At 37.7% G+C, this 17,366-nt stretch overlaps 1 protein-coding gene across 5 annotated transcripts in view; it reads right to left on the reverse strand.

Moving 5' to 3' along the window:
- Mindy3 (MINDY lysine 48 deubiquitinase 3) overlaps positions 1–17,366 on the reverse strand; it is a 72,862-nt gene that overhangs the window by 21,026 nt on the left and 34,470 nt on the right. For 4 of the 5 annotated variants that reach the window (XM_041630851.1, XM_041630855.1, XM_041630854.1 and 1 more), the window contains one exon: positions 14,930–15,010. The exons of the other annotated variant lie outside the window; for it this stretch is intronic. In XM_041630851.1, the coding sequence (XP_041486785.1) occupies positions 14,930–15,010 (81 nt within the window). The remainder of the gene's footprint in view (positions 1–14,929; positions 15,011–17,366) is intronic. 5 annotated transcript variants of the gene reach the window in all.

Here is a 17,366-nt window from a genome sequence, read left to right on the forward strand (position 1 = left end):
TCCTTGTTGTTATATAGGAACACTTCTTTCTGAACTGCACTCTATTTGTTGGCTAGCTTCAACAGTGTTTCCATGAAGTCTGTAGTGTTTCCTATGTAAGAACATATCATCAGCACAGTGACTATACTTGCTCTACTTTGGGTGCCTTTTTCTCTTGCTCGATTGTTCTGGCAAGGATATTCAACACTATGGGGAACCCAAGAATGAGAGAAGATGTCTTTGTTCTCTTCCACAGCTCAGAGGAAATGTTTTCAGTATTTCACTATTGAGAATCCATGGGCTACTTGTATATGGCCCTTACTGTGCTGAGATGAGCTCCTTCTATAAAAATTTTGGCGAGAGTTTTCAATCATCTAAACATACTGAATTCTGTCAAATACTTTTGCCCCTCCTCCCACATCTAATGAGATAATCATATAGTTTGTATTCTTCATTCTTTTGATGTGATATGCCACATTTATTGATTAGTATATCTTGGCATACTCTTGTAACACAATGCACTTAGTCATAGTGGATGATCTGTTTTATGTGCAGCTGAATTTTATGTGCTCACATTTGTTGAGGAATTCTGCATCTATGTTCATCAAGAACACTGGCTTCCTGTCTTCCCTCCTTTCCTTCCATTTGTCTTCTTGGTCTGGAACTAAGTTCCTCCTCCCCAAGCCTCCTGTATACAACCTTGCCTGACTTTTCTTTTGGTGCTATTGTCTACTTATGATGTCAGGACAATGCTTGTTTCACAGAGTTTGAAAGCATTCCGCACTGATTTTGGGTTTTTTATTTTTAAATAAAACTAGATAGTTGTAATTATCAAGGAAATTAATTTTTCATGGGTTACTTAATTTTTGGTATGTTATTATTCATTGTAATCCCTTATGATCATAAAGCAGAATAATTAAGTGTTAAAATGTTCATAGTGTCCAGGATGATTTGTAGATTCAATGTAATAGCTATTAAAACTCTACAATTATTTTTAATAGAAATAGAAAAAATGTTTTTTAAATTTCCACAAAAAGAGCCATAGAAGGTCCTAAATAGCCAAGCAATGAGGAACACAAAGAACAAATGTGGATGACAGTATAGTATTGTCAAAACAGTGTGGCATGAGACAGTTGTACAGAACAGAGAGCCCAGAAAGTAATCTTAGAATACCAACTGATTTTAAATAATACCATCAATATAGCTCAGTGAGTAAGATGCTTGCAGCCAAGGCTTACAATCAATTCCATGAACCACATGGTGGGAGGAGAAAATGGACTCTTGAAATTTTTTCTAAGTTCTGTGTGTGTGTACATGTGCGTGCACACACACACACACACACACACACGCACACAAAGTAATAATTTATAAAAATCTATTCATAGGCCCAGAGAATGATCTCTTTAATAGTATAGAGAAGACTGGATTTTCACAAGTAAAAGAATGAAATTGGACCCTTAGCTCACATCACATATGGACATACTTCAAGATGGATTGGATTTAAATGTAACAACAAGAACTATAACACTGCTAGAAGAAAACAATAGGGGAAAATTAAATGACTTTGGTCATGGCAGTGATTCTATCATCTCACTCAAACCCCCAGGAATCAAAACCAACAATAGTCAAAGGGGATCACACCCAATTTAAAACCCACTAATGAGGATATATTTGTAAGCCCTACAATCTCATAAAGGATTACTACTTTAAATATATAAGGATCCCAAACTAAGTAGTAAGAAAACAAAAACTCAATTTAAAAAGTAGGAAAGTAAACAAATAGACATTTCTCAAGACACACAGAAGGCCATGGAATTCATGAGAAAAAGAAAAAAAAAGCTTACGTAACTCAGGGAAATGCAATATATGGCCAGAATGGGAAATCATCTTGCCACTGTCAGAAAAAGGCAAGTGCATGCAAGGAAGGAGAATGAGCTCCGCCATGGTAGTAAGGAATTAATGCAAAACACTGCAGCCAGTATGGAAAACTGTGCAGAAGTTCTTTGAAAATCCAGCAATCCCACTCTGGTACAACCCTAGGACTCAAGGTCAAAGAGTTATCCATCCTGTCATGTGAACAAGTTATAGAAACAAGTCAAATGTCTCACAACAGATAATCAAATTAAAAAAATGTAGCACACAATGGAATACTACTCAGTCTTGCAAAGAGAAACATGGCCATTTCCATCACTACACACAGAACCGGAAACCATTCCATTACATTAAGTCAGGCATAGAAGGGCAACTTTTTCTTCTTGTCATTGATATATAAACTCTACAAGTGAACTCAGAAGCATGGAGCAGAAAGTTGATTACAGGACCTGGGGGTTAGAAGGACTGGGGAGACCCGGGATCCGAGGAGGAAACACCAGAATGAGGGAAGGTGTCCCTTTTAGTTCTAGTCCACACTATGATGAGTACAGAGTAGACGACTGCACACTGTAAAACTTTTAAGACGTAAATCTTAACTCTCCTCCCCAAATATGATAAGAACTGGAGGTCACGGACACTAACTAACTTGATCTAAATTATTCCATAGGGTGTTGATAAACCATAACATTACTTTGCATTCCACAAATTTATATACGTATAAATTAGCAAGTTATAATAAAGAAGTAAAATAGTATTTAAGTAAAAGTACAAGCAGAATAATTCATTTAGGGGAATGAACTGGTGGATAATATAAACAAAGCATTATGTTAATACTCATCAAATGAAAACTGAGAAATGTATTATTATCGTTTGTAAAGTTGAGGGAACAAGAAGGGTTACATTAACTTCCCAGTGTTAATGTAAAGAAGGAACGTAAAGAAAATTACTTGATGCCTTGTGTCTAAATTCCAAGCATCAAGAAATAAAAGCACATTCCATGCTAAACCAGCAAGATATTAGCTTGAACAAACGAGCACACTGTGTTCTCTTGATCCTGCTGGCAACCTTGTTGGGTAAAGTGCGGTGAAGAAGCACAGTTCCTAGCACAAAGACCCATGGCTGAGGGATCCACACAGAAAATTGGGCTGCAGGTTAATATTCAATGTATTTCTGGACCAAATTTGAACAGAAATACAGAATGTTACGTAATTTAGTGTGTTTTATAATCCTAAAAGAAAACACTTCAGTGAGGGTATAATTCTCAAGTTTCATATTTTACAACAAGGAACTAAACCAAAACTTCCCTGAATAATTTTATAAGTATGAAGAGGACTTTATCGCTCAGATCTACTTCTAATATTGTATTATGATAAGAGCTCTTGGCCTTCACGTTCAGCATATTCCCAGTCTCTCAATCCACACACCCATAGTTTCTCTTTTTTCTTCTCTAGTCCCTCATTCTTACTTTGGCTCATCTATCAGTTGGAAAGAAAGTTGTGCCAGGCGTTGGTGGCATAGGGGGAGGAGGGCAGAGGCACGCAGATCTCTGTGAGTTTGAGGCCAGTCTGATTTATAAGAGCTAGTTTCAGGACAGGTTCCAAAGCTACTGAGGAAGCCTGTCTCGAAAAACCAAAAACCAAAACCAAAACCAAAACAAAACAAAAAACTCCAAACCAAAAAACAACCCCCTCCACCAAGAAAAAGAAAGAAAGACTTAGTCTAGGTCACAGTCTAATAGATGAAAGACTGCGGTGTTTCTCCTTTGCATTAAAGTAAATGTATTTTATGTATTTTCTGTTTAAATAGTAATATGTATTCATATGTTCTTTCTTGATAAAAAAGTGCTTTATTATAGGAAAAGTCAAAGATGAGACCGTGTGTGTGTAAACATGGCGTGCGCGCACACACACACACACACACACACACACACACACACACACACACAGTGAGAGAGATTGATTTTTATAAGCCCAAACCAGAGCAAAATTAAAACCATAAAAATCACCCCAATCTTGAAAGAAAACTTAAAGTGACTTTAAAAAGAATTTAGTCCCTGTTTTGGATTAGCAATAGTTAGCCCATACTTAGGTAAAATGCACAGAAAGATCATCTAATAATACTTGGAAACAACCTAGATGCCCTTCAACGGAAGAATGGATGAAGAAAGTATGGAATATATACATATTAGAGTATTACTCAACAGTAAAAAACAAGGACTTCTTGAATTTTGCATGCAAATGGATGGAAATAGAAAACACTTATCCTGAGTGAGGTAAGCCAGACCCAAAAAGAGGAACATGGGATGTACTCACTCATATTTGGTTTCTAGCCATAAATAAAGGACAGTGAGCTTATAATTCATGTTCCTAGAGAAGCTAAATAAGAAGGTGAATCCAAAGACAAACATATAGGCATCCTCCTGAATATTAACCTTCATCAGGCGATGAAAGGAGACAAAGACAGAGACCCACATTGGAGCACCGGACAGAAATCTCAAGGTCCAAATCAGGAGCAGAAGGAGAGAGAGCACGAGCAAGGAACTCAGGACCGCGAGGGGTGCACCCACACACTGAGACAATGGGGATGTTCTATCGGGAACTCACCAAGGCCAGCTGGCCTGGGTCTGAAAAAGCATGGGATAAATCCGGACTTGCTGAACATAGCGGACAATGAGGACTACTGAGAACTCAAGAACAATCGCAGTGGGTTTTTGATCCTACTGCATGTACTGACTTTGGGGGGGCCTAGGCAGTTTGGATGCTCACCTTACTAGACCTGGATAGGGGTGGGCGGTCCTTGGGCTTCCCACAGGTCAGGGAACCCTGATTGCTCTTCGAACAGATGAGGGAGGGGGACTTGATCGGGGGGAGGGGGAGGGAAATGGGAGGCGGTGGCGGGGAGGAGGCAGAAATCCTTAATAAATAAGTAAATTAAAAAACACACACACACAAGATATCTGATAATATCTAAAGTATTAATTTAAAATCTATAGTTCTGTTACCAATGCATATTAACCTTATAGTTAGTTTTCAAAGAAGAAATTAAGAAAATGCTCCTTAAGCCCAATTATGAAAAAAAGACAAGGAATCACGAGTAAAAATGATAGTTAGAAAAGAGCAAGCTAGGCGGACAAATGCCTGGCCGCTCAGCTTGGCTACCTGCAGACTTTAGGTAGGCAAGCACGTTTTATGAGAGGACTCGACTTGTGGGTCTAGAGAAATGCGCTAACTAAGGAAGCATGGAGCAGTACTTCCACAAAGAGAATACTGAACACACATTATTATCCATTATGCAGCCTTGTCTAATAAGAGCTAGCTTTACTTTCTCATACTAAAGGGAACAATTCAAAAGACAAAGGGAGTTTAAGCATGGTTTCATGGGACTTTCTCTTGTGCAGTTAGGAAGTTGTCAACACAGGCACCAGAGAGAGGGCTGGAGACCCATGCCCACAGGGCATATTCCCTTCTGTAGATCTAAAGGTTTTGTTCTGCCAAAGCTCAGATGGCTAGCATGAAAAATTCTTCATTCAACTTAATAGGAGTTAAGTTTCCTTCTTGAAAGAGTCCATTTACTCACTGTGTCTTACCTGCCTACATCCCCATTAGAAGGCCCTGTGGGAACTCTGCCACCTGACTACTTGCAGTTCCCATAGGCTCCTTCCTGCAGGGAGATTCTATGACATTCCCCTAAGACAAGAATCAATCTCCAGTCCACACAGGGAGGCTTTAGTGAGTTTCCCTAACAGACTCTAAGATACTGTGTCAGTAAGAGCAGGATCACCTTTGCTTTTCACACAAGCTCACGCTTAGTTAGATCTTTAAGAGGACCACTCGTATATCAGAACAGATGAGTTATTAAACACAGCGGGAAGTTCATATTCCGTAGAATATGTAATAAATTTTCAATATGGTTATCTAATAAGTTCATAAAATGATTAAATTCATTTTATTATTGATTTTCAATAAAATCAACTGGTAATCGAAATTTCTTACAATTATATAAAAAGTTTCTCTCTTGTGGGTCAGAAAGAGACACCAACAGCACTGAAGTAAGTCTGAGGCGACAGAGCAACTCACACACGACATGATGACTAGTGAGTTCAGAATCAGTCAGTTCAGATCTTATCACAGAAAAAACCCAGACAGATGACAGGTTATCACTGGAGACAGAAGCTTCTCTCTTGACCTTCAAACCACAACAGCAATCCTAACCCTGTTCCTTATTTTGATGCTGCTCATTTATGGCTACTTTTCAAAGTTCTTTTATTCAGTAATATTGGAATCTCAGCTGACTAAACTGTTACTTACAAGCATTAGAATTGGTATTTAAAAGACTCCACAACAAATTTAGGGAAATTATAACATTTAACAAACAGCACTTGCTTTAAAATGGCCCAAGGCTTAAACTAGGTCATGCAGCTCACAACGTTGCCACAGTCTGCAGTTGAAGACAGTCTACACTTCCCACGTCTCCCGTGCTTCAAGTAAAATCTGACCTAAGTAAAAACAGTGCTGTAAGATGACCTTTTTTAAAAAAGATTTTTATTTATTGTAATTGTATGTATATTAGTGTCTGCATGTATGTTGGTGCATCTCATGTATGCTTGGTGTCTGCTGAGGTCAGAAGAGGATGCTGATCCGTAGGACCCGGAATTTGACAGTTGTGAGCTGCCATGTGGGTGCTGGTAATCAAACGGTCCTCTTCAAGACCAGCCAAGTGTTCGAAGCTGCTGAACCATCTTTCCATTCTATTAAAACTGCTAATAATTTATTAGATTCAATTATCGTATTCCCTTATCTCATTTACTTAAAATTTATAGTTTTCCTCTATTCACAACAAAGTATTACATGAAGCCAAGAATAATACGAGTTCAAAGTAAGTGATAATTACCATTTGTTCAATAGGTTTTCTATAAATATAAAATACAATAAACTCAATTTAAAAAACCACAATCAGAGAACCAAAGTTCTAATTCAAAATAGATAAATAGATATAAACTACAATGTAGAAAGCTTAACTAGATTCTTGTTTGGGATAAAAAGTTGCAAAAACAAAAACAACCACTTCCTAGGGTAGCTCAGGCAGTTACTATTTCCATGGTGAAATTAGGCTGGACTCTTCAGCTTGCATCACTGCTCTCTGCACTGTACAATTTACCAGTATAAATAACACCTCTTTTGGAGTTAGAAAACAAAGACGTACTATTATAAAAACGAAATACTAAGCTATTAATTTCAAACTAAGCCCATTATTTTGATAACACATATAAAAAGTGTCTAATTAGGTTAGAAATAAGGGTAGAAAATATAATAAAATGAATAAATACAAACTACAATTTGCAATAAAACTGAAGCCTCAATGTAAAGGAGTTTTTTTTTTCCTAGAAAAGAAAGTGATGGAAAAGTTGGTCATTAAGTCTATGACTCATTAAATCTATGGGTCACGATGTTTGCTTATCTTTTTAAAAAAACTTTGCTTATCTTATAGGTAAATATGCAAATTCTTACTTAAAATTATGTAAAAAGAAATCAGCCAAAAGCATTAACAACTAGAGACTGGTATATTTTCAGTGTCATCCATGAAACTATGTATTGTGAAAAATATTGTGATTTTTTAAAATATACTACAATGATTCACTATATACACATTGGAATATCATTGGTTTAAAATACTTTAAATAACAAAACACATAGAAACTACATGTTATTACTGAATGAAACACCAGTTTGCCCTTTAGCTTAATTTTAGCATGTAGTTACAATTTCCTTCTTCATTTTCAGAGTGAAACACAACATAGCTGCCATTTCTATTTACAAAGAGTCCAATACATAAAGTTTACATTTTTGCAATAATTTAATGGCATATATACAGAACATATAAGACAATCTAGAAATTAGGATAAGCCTCTCATTATATGTTTAAACCAAGCTTTCAAACTACATCTGTAAGGGCAATTATTTTTAGTAAAGCAAAGTTTATTTCTATATGTTTCAATCTTCTTGATTTTTATAAAATTTCTTTGAGTCACTTGTGTATTTAATGTTATTACTAATGCCTGTAAAATTATTAACTAGCTTGATACATATCTTTTCCCACCATAGACAAGGTTAAGTTATATAGGCTATTACTTGGTGTTCAGATAATTTATATAAACTTGACTATTTCTGTTTACTCAGGCACACAAAATTAGAATTGAGCTTTCCTTCTTAAAAATCTTTTAGAATAAAAATGGGACTTGGGCCAAATGTTCTGACAGTTATTTTGAACAATGTTTATAGCATGTATTATCTATAGTAGACTGTCTCCTATCAGTACCCTTGGAAGAAAATTCAATATGGAAGTGATAACTGAGTAGCTATTACCTAGTTCTCTACATATTTGTCTTCCATTGCCCCAATCTCAAAGCCACCTGACTTATAAATGTTAAGTAAACTCTTTGAATCATAAGTGAGCAAATTAAGAATAACAAAGTTATAAAACCTATACAACTATGTCAAGCTGGTGCCTATATAGAACCTCTGCCCCTATGTTCTAGCAGCTTTGGTAAAGGTACACTGCACACCACCAAAAGAGAAATGTAAACATCAATTCCGTCACAAACCTTTTGATCTACAACAGTGTTTGCTTGCAAGATGTGGTGGGGCAACGGTGGCACAAAGCTTGTGTAAGGAGCCAATCAAGAACTGATCTGACTTAAGGCCTACTCCATGAGACAGAACCTATACCCAGCTCTACTTTGGGTTGCCAAGAACCAGAGATTAGATAATCCAGGAACCTAGAGTAAAAACCAAATAATACTGGTCTAACAAAAGAAACAACAAAAAAACTACTAACGATATTCTGTTATATTCATAGATCAGTGCCTTGTTCAGCCATTAGCAGAGAAGCTTTCTCTTGCAGAAGATGGGAACAAATATAGAGACTCACAGTCAAACATTATGTAGAAAGTGAGAGGCCTTGGGACACTCAGTCCTAAATGGGATGTCTCCATCAACTCCTTCCCCTCAGAGCTCAGGGACCTTGAGGAAGAGGTAGAAAGAGTATAAAAGCCAGAGGGGTTGGAGAATGCCAATGAAACATGGCCTTCTAAATCAATACAGAAAAGGTCATGTGAACTCAGAGAATGAAACAGCATGCACAAGGCCTGCAGGTCCTCTGTGCATACATTATAGCTTCCAGTTGAGTGTTTTTATGGGATTCATGAGTATGCAAATGGGTGGGTCTCTCATTTTTATGCTTTCCGTTGGGCTCTTTTCCTTCTGTTCGTTTGTCCTGTCCAACTCCAAAGTGACAGTTTTTGTTTTGTTATATTAAAAAAAAAGAATGAATGAAAGACAATCTAGCCACTAGGGTAAAGTTCAACAACTAAATTGTCATTTATACCTACCTGTTGGGAGGTATTTCTAACAGAGCAACACTGGGTTTATCAACCACTCCAGGGCGGGCCTCATCTTTAAGGAGTGGTTGACCAACATATAATGGACTCCATAGTTGGTTGTTTTTCTTTTTCTTTTTGGCATGTTTTTATTTGGTTAGAATTTGGTGTTTTGGTTTCTAGTTTTGGGGGTTTTGTTGTATTGGATTTTTGTTTTTTAAAAAAGAATTTATAGTTGGGTGGTTGTATGGAGGGGTAAAGGATCGTGAATGACTTGGGGAAGGAGAAGAACATGATCAAAATATATTTAAATTTAAAAATTATAAACAATAAAAATATTAAAAAATAACATAGTTGTCAAACATACAACTTTGCGTCTCTGGGGTCTAATCATTAGACATGCATATCTCATTAGACATTTCTACCTGTCTACCAAACCCAAAAGCCTCACCAAGACCTGTCATTTTACCTCAGGAAGCAAATCTCTCATTCATGCACTCCACTGAAACAAATCAAGGGTCCACTTTGGGGAAGGGAAATATCAGGTTAAGGGTGGAAGAATAGGGAAAGACATATTTTAAAGGAGAGGTGTAAAAAACAGGGCAGTTGATAGGGGAATGAGGGAGGAAAGAGTGTAAGTAGGGAATGGGATGGAAAGGTAGGGCAGAAGAGGGCATAGGGAGGGGGGTAATTAGAAGTCATATGAAAACTTATTTTATACGTTTCCTAAACACACACACACACACACACACACACACACACACACACACAAAGTTCATATATCATAGGGATTAAATTCACATTATTCTACAAAATGGATAATGTTCCTAGTTCTAGATTACCAAATAAAAAGCCTAATGCCAACTGAGGGGTGCTTCCCCTTAATCTGTTGGTCATGGAGTTCCCGGGGACCAAATAAAAAGCTAATGCCAAATGAGGGGTATTTTCTTCAAGTAGTTCGTCAGAGTTCTCAGGGACCCCCACCCCAAACAATATAATCTATTGGCAGTGCTCTAGATTGCTCACGTGATGGTGATAGCCCACTGTTGAACATACTACACACTTTGGTCACAGGGCATGGAGAAATCAAGCTGGTACTGAAAAAGAAGTTTCTTCAGAGGAATGGATAGCTTTCACAGTATTTATGGGAAGAATCTAAGTAGGCTTCTAGAGAGAAAAGTCACTAACAGTCTTATGCAGCTGTAGATACTGTGAGCTACAATGATGACCAGCTTGGAACGATAAGTCCAGAAGTGCAATTGTGGCAAAGATGTTATAGGGATAGCCAATTGCTTTCTGATTAGATTTAAGGTCTGCTCCATGAGAGGAAATGGATGCATGATATTATAAATATCTGACCAAGAATCCATGGCCTGAGGTGTCCTGCAGCAATTTTCTGAAATTTATAAATGTCCGTCTTAGAGGAAAGCTCCTTAAGATTCAGGATATTCTAGAGGGATTTTTTTTTTGAGTTAGAAAATTACATTTTATTGACCAAATTGCATAATGAGAGATGTAAAATGCAGGTTTCTAGGGAAAGAAAAGGCATCAATAGTCTTACCCTCTTGGGAGTCCTATTTCCTATCTGCTAGGCAAGAAGTCCCTGCAAGGGCAGTAGTGGCATGCTTGTTATGGGAGTAATTAAAAGCCTTCTTGTACATTTTGAGACCTGATATACAAGGTGGAATTCATGTTTAATACTGTACACCCAGTTAAAAATTCATGACTCAGGGGCTATAGAGTTGGCTTATGGTTAAGAGCTGCTGCTATTGCAGAAATAGAGGGAAAATTTTTAAGACTCCATAAATAAACAACATGGAAGCTTCAAAGTCCTTAAAATTGACTAAATGCAATGGCCCCTTACTCCCTCAGCTTATTATGAAAGCACAAAGACTGCTAAAAGACACCCCTAGACCAGCTGGCCTGCCTAAAAGGGACAGAGGAGACAAGCTGCCTGGAAGTGGCAGACCAGTAAAGCTATCTGGAAAAGAGATCCTATTAAGCTGCCTAAAAGTTGTGCAGTGAACTCCAGGTTTCCAGCTTTCATGAATTATCACTTAGGTTGGGGAGTCATCCATGTTGGGATGAGCTTTTGGTGATACAGCTGTTTGGGGGTCATTTTTTGCTCCTTTAAGTAACAACTCACCCACTCTGACTCCAGTAAATAACCCCAATAAAGCCTATTGGTTTACCAAGTTGGGCTTTGGTGGTATTCTTACTGTGGTACCATCTGTAGTGAATAGATATTTGTGCATGTTGTCCCACAATCAGGAGTGAACTTAATGCTACTATTTTGCTAAATGAACACAGTATCAAACTGCCCCCTAAATATGTATATAGATCTGGGCAGTTCTGAGTTTCAACAAAGGAGCTTCCAATAAGTGTCTATGAAGTACTTAGCCATAAAAGGGACGGTAAGAACTAGAGTGTGGCAAGGACCATACCAAATAGTTGTCTTCTGGACATGACAGGGTCAATGAACTCATAAACACACAGCAGTTGTGTTGTGAAATATTAGTTGAAGATGTGTTACATTTGCTTATGCTATGGAACTTTTGTTTAATGATGCAAAGATGTGCTACATTCTTTTATGTTGCATTTGTTTAACTCTGTGAAACTGTGTTACTCTGCCTGTCTAAAACATCTGATTGGTCTAATAAAGAGCTGAATGGCCAATAGCAAGGCAGGAGAAAGGATAGGTGGGGCTGGCAAAGAAAGAGAATAAATAGGAGAAATCTGGGATGAAAAGATCAAGGAGTGAGAAGAGAAGGGGCCAGCCATCCAGCCACAGTCAGACATGGAATAAGAATAAAAGAAGAGATATAAAGAATAAGGAAAAAGTAAAAGCTCAGAGGAAAAGGTAGACAGGATAATTTAAGTTAAGAAAAGATGGCTAGAAATAAGCCAAGCTAAGGCTGGGAATTCGTAAGAATAAATTTCCATGTATATTTATTTGGGAGCTGACTGGCAGCCCCCTGAAAATTGCCAAAAGAGTAAAGAGAGAATGCAACAGCTGCATAGCTGTGGTTACCTACATAAGACCTGCAGAAGATGAAGCCAGCAAACCACACTCTAGCGTGATCCCACCCTCAGCAGAGAAGCTACCTAGAGTGCAGAGGGAAAGGCCAGTTCTCTTAGGGGCTGGTCCCTAGTAGACAGACTATGATACAGCGGATGCCCATAGCCCCTGACATACGGGCAGCACAAACTAGTCTCAGTGGATTATTTAAAAGAGGGGGGGGGGGGGATTGGAAAAGAAGGGGATAGATTATTCACAAGAAGTTAGAGGAAGGAATGGATATGTGCATGATGATAAAAATACATTGTATGCATGCATAAAATCTCAAAGAATAATAAAAAAATTACCCTGGACGAAATTATTCCATTATTATAACACTTACCAAAAATATGATAAAAATTTGTTTTACCAATCACCTGGGTTATTTTTCAACATGTCTGTCTTCTACTACCCATAGTGATCTGTTGAAAATGCAAATTTAAACTTGTTCTTTGTTTTACCATTCCTAAACTTGTACCAGCCAAATTTTCACCAAGTGTAGTGGTTATGAGTTCTCTTGGGCTAAGCAGCAATGCACTGCACTTGCTTTCCCGGCATTATCGCACGCCTGCTTCCCTGGCTGCGAGCATTCCAGCTCTTTTCTTCCAGCCTTTCCTTCTGCAGACATTTATTTGCCCCACCTCTTCTAAGTAGCAAAAGTTCTTGCTCCCTCCCTCAGTTTAATCTCACTGCTACCCCAGTGCTCACTTTACGTATTAATTCTTCTAGGAAACAGCTCGGCTTTTCAAAACTCAGAAAAATTCCCAAGGTCTTATGTACCTGACTCTTGAAAATTTCTGAATGTGGAGACTTAGCTGCAGTCTCCTCCTTTGGGATACACACACAACTCCACAGAAGCAAGAACAATGTCTGTCTGTCTGTCTAACACTGTACTCACAGCACCTGGCATAATTCCAGGCACAAACTATCCCTAGAAAACATTTGATAACTGAGCACAGGAAGAAAGGAACACACCTGCAGCCCACATACAGTGCAGACAAGAAACAGTGCTTCTTTATACGCTGCTGACATCTGTGAGCAAAGAGCGAACTAGCCTAACTGCAACCAGTAAAAACCCCGAGACACAGACCCAGTCTTAGAGAAACAATTCATAGGACAATTTTATATAATTTTATAGTTTGTTTCTAATAAGCTCTTGGGATGGAAATTTATGTTCTTATGTTTCCTTGGGGTCATAGGATATATTAAAGTGAATAAATTAAGCATAAAATAACAGACAAAAATTCAAAACAAAACAAAATAGCCAAAATATGGCCAAAAATGATAGTTCAAATACAGAAGTATTTAAAAAAGATTAAACCAAATAGTGAATGGTTTCTTTTTATAATTCCATGAATAGCTAAACTTTCAGCATTTTTTTATGAAGTGAAGAATATACAGAAACTTTATATCTTAAAATATCTGAAACTGAACCCAATAAATGGTAATAGTTTCATTTACTATTTGCGCAGCTTTCCACTGAGGAAGCCTAGGTCTACACAGCATCAGCCTTGGCTATATGAGAGCCCAAGTTCCCCATGCCCACAAACCCACTTGTACAGTATTGTCAGTTATCCTAAGGTTAGAGAATGGGGTTAGAGATAAAATAGTTTTAAAAACACATTTCATGTAAATTTAAACTCCTTTTTTCCCCCTAGGAACACATACTGATGGAATATGTGTTCAGAATTACGAGTTTTCTGTTTCTGTGTTTGACTTTGTTCTCCCCACTTTGAGAGAAAAACAGCAAGTTCCAGACTTAAGATAATATATCAGGCCTGTATTTCACACAGCTTTACTCATGGCCTGTCTGTGTTCAAGTAACATGGACCTTAATCTACATCTACAAGCTCCTGAACTTTGGTCAGCACAACAAAAGCAGGAAGAAAATAAATAAAAATTGAGATTATCAGTTCAGTGAAATTTATAAAAGTTTTACAGAAGCAACCTTACACTGGAAGAATCATGCTACCAAACTCTCCTGGAATAATTAGAAAAGTGCATTTGAGTAAGGGACCTTGAAAATATACACTTTTATATCCCCCTTGTTACTTCAGCATCTGATTGTTGCTGAATAATGACCGTGCCCACAGTAGTAACAAGTACTGAGATTTATTGAACGCTCGCTCACCTTGTGCCAGACACTGTTCTGTACTTTAGAGTCAAGGCTGACAACACTCTGAGAACTAGGTACTATTATGAAACCCTACTTTGAACACACAGGGGATGTTGAGAAGAAGCACAGCTAGGGATTAAATGAAGGAATCTGATGGCAAAGCTCCTACCGCCCACCCCACTGTGGAAAATACTACGTCTTCTTAACAAGTTAGATTTAGAAACAGTTCTACATAAGAATCTAAAAGTCAGTGAATTCTGAACAAACAAAACAAAACAAAAAAACAGAGCCCTGGAGTTAGCAGAAATAAGAAAATGGCAACTGAGTCATGAAGGAGTTAATTGAGATTACTCTGAATTTAGCAAAGTAACAGTGTTTTCTGTAGTGCGAACTGATAAGATTTTTGGGAAACATTGCATTTATCACTGGCTGAACTGTCATCTGAACAAAGATCAAACTAAATATGGACATACAGTATTGCGTGTTGCCTAGTATCATTCTGAAGAAAATAAAGTCCCTACAAGCCTACCTTGGCAAAAAACACGGTGAGGTGAGTTTCGCTGCCAACAATCCAAATAGGGAATTTTGGAGATTTCAAGTAAGAACCAACCTAGAATAAATTCAGCAAAGTAAAACAAATAAATAAAAAATTTATGCTGCCCCTTAAATACTTGTTCAGAATTATGTGAAACATAACAAAAACTTCTAATTCACATTTCTTACCCACAGAGGTTAAATGCTGACTACCGAAGGGAACTATTCCTAAACTTAACATTGTGTCTTTAAGCCGGAACACAGCAATGCAGATCTTCGTGCACACACATGCATCACTTTTAGACTTTGCTACATTCTCTAGACAGAACCTCAGGAATTTCAACTTGGCACAAAGTTAGAGCCATAAATTTATAAATACTTTATAAGGTAATAATTGTAAATCAATAACCAAGATAAGGGGAAAAGATAAGGGCACCCTTTTTCTTAAAGAGTTTAGGCTAATCCAATAACCTCCCCAAAGAAAAAGTTTACAGTATAAAACATTCAAGAATATAAAGGACTTCTACTACTCGACTTCATGGAAAGTTCAAGGTTCTATAACATACATTATATCTTTTTTTGTTGCTTTATTTTGTTTCTTGAGACAGGGTTTCTCTGTAGCTTTGGAGCCTGTCCTGGAACTCACTGTGTAGATCAGGCTGGCTTTGAACTCACAGAGATCCACCTCTCTCTGCCTCCTGCCTGGGCCATACATAGTATCTTTAAAATAAAAAGCCATACTTACAATTTGCCTGCAAGGGCATATACATACAAGACTGTGCTCCTCAAAAAGTTTTATGTCTATTTATTATACTGTGCCAAAAAGACTTGCATTTTATTTGTGACTGAGAAAAAAGTGCATTTTGAATAAATAAAAGAGTCACACAATCCATCTTGTTCACACTAATCAATTCTACACTTCCATGAGGACACGTCCTTAAAAACAACCAATTTTACCAATCTCGTTTGCTTTCCTTTCTCATGCAGACTGACTATAACCGGGAAACTGTAAGAAGCTACTTGGAGCACTCAGGCCAGTTATTCTTTCCTATTGGCCCCTTGCTTCAGCACCACCACAGCCCTGAACACAGGAACTCTTGTATTCATGGGCAGAAGAATCGGTTCCTTGGTCCTGTGAAAGCAGGGATGAGTTTGACAGGCTATCACGAAACAGAAAGCCATCAAGTAGGAAGGATCGTTTGAGGACAGCAGAGAAGGAAATGAATGAAGGAAGGCATAGCCTCAGTTAGTGTCAAATGGGGCTGCAGAGAGGAGCAACAAGGGATTTCACTCTAATGGGAGCAGAGAGGCGCACAGTGGCAGGACCTGGCCTGAACTTAAGCACCAACCACTGTGCTACATAGAGATGCTCTGACTTCTAGACAAAGACTCTGTCACACAGTGCACAGCTGAGATACTGCTTAGTTTCCCTTAGAAATAGCGTGCGCATTTCACTTAAGGTGGAGGTTAAAAACATTACAGCAGGAACAAAGGGTAAATGAATGCTGACCCAATGGCATAGTTTATGATTAAAAACTCTATCACTAGAGAACATAATATTATCCTTATTTTGGAAATCAAACTGGTAGCCCTCCAATATTGAACAGAGAATTACAATGTGACCATGTAATTTCACTCCTGAGTACACAGTAATGTAAAATCATATGCCTATAAAAACACATGCAGACAAATGTTCACCATAGCTAAATAGGAAATTGTCACTCTGAAGTATTAAGTCTAAACCATTAAGAATAGAGAAGACTCCTATTATTCAATTCTTCATGACAGAAGCTAAATTTAAAGTTTTACAATATTAACAGGGCCGGGCGGTGGTGGCGCACGCCTTTAATCCCAGCACTCGGGAGGCAGAGGCAGGCGGATCTCTGTGAGTTCGAGACCAGCCTGGTCTAGAAGAGCTAGTTCCAGGACAGGCTCCAAAACCACGGAGAAACCCTGTCTCGAAAAACCAAAAAAAAAAAAAAACCAAAAAAAAAAACAAAAAAAAACCAATATTAACAGGTTCTTTAAAATGTAAAATTTTAAACATTCATCAGTTGATGGATGGAAACAGAATTGACACATTATAAAACAGAGTGATTTCAACATAAAAGAAAATAAGTGCTATTATGTGGGTGGAGGAACCCATGAGGTCAGAAAGCAGAGCTGTAGTGTCTAGAGCTAGGAAGAAGGAAGCAACTGCTAGGTCAGAGTTTCTGTTGGTGGTGAGGAAAACCTTCCAGAATTAGAAAAGGATGATGGTTGCCTAGCCTTATGAATACAGCAAAATAATAGAACTATGTATATACTTCAAATGGTAATATTTATGAAATGTGTTATTTTGTATTTATTGGGTTCTTCTGTTTTTGCATTTTCTTTCTTTTTTTTCCTGACAGGGTTTCTCTAAATAACAGCCCTAGCTATCCTGGAACTCA

This window comes from Microtus oregoni, unplaced genomic scaffold, assembly GCF_018167655.1.
Source record: "Microtus oregoni isolate MIOR12 unplaced genomic scaffold, Mior012 000035F_ref0000213, whole genome shotgun sequence".
Lineage (NCBI taxonomy): Eukaryota > Metazoa > Chordata > Mammalia > Rodentia > Cricetidae > Microtus > Microtus oregoni.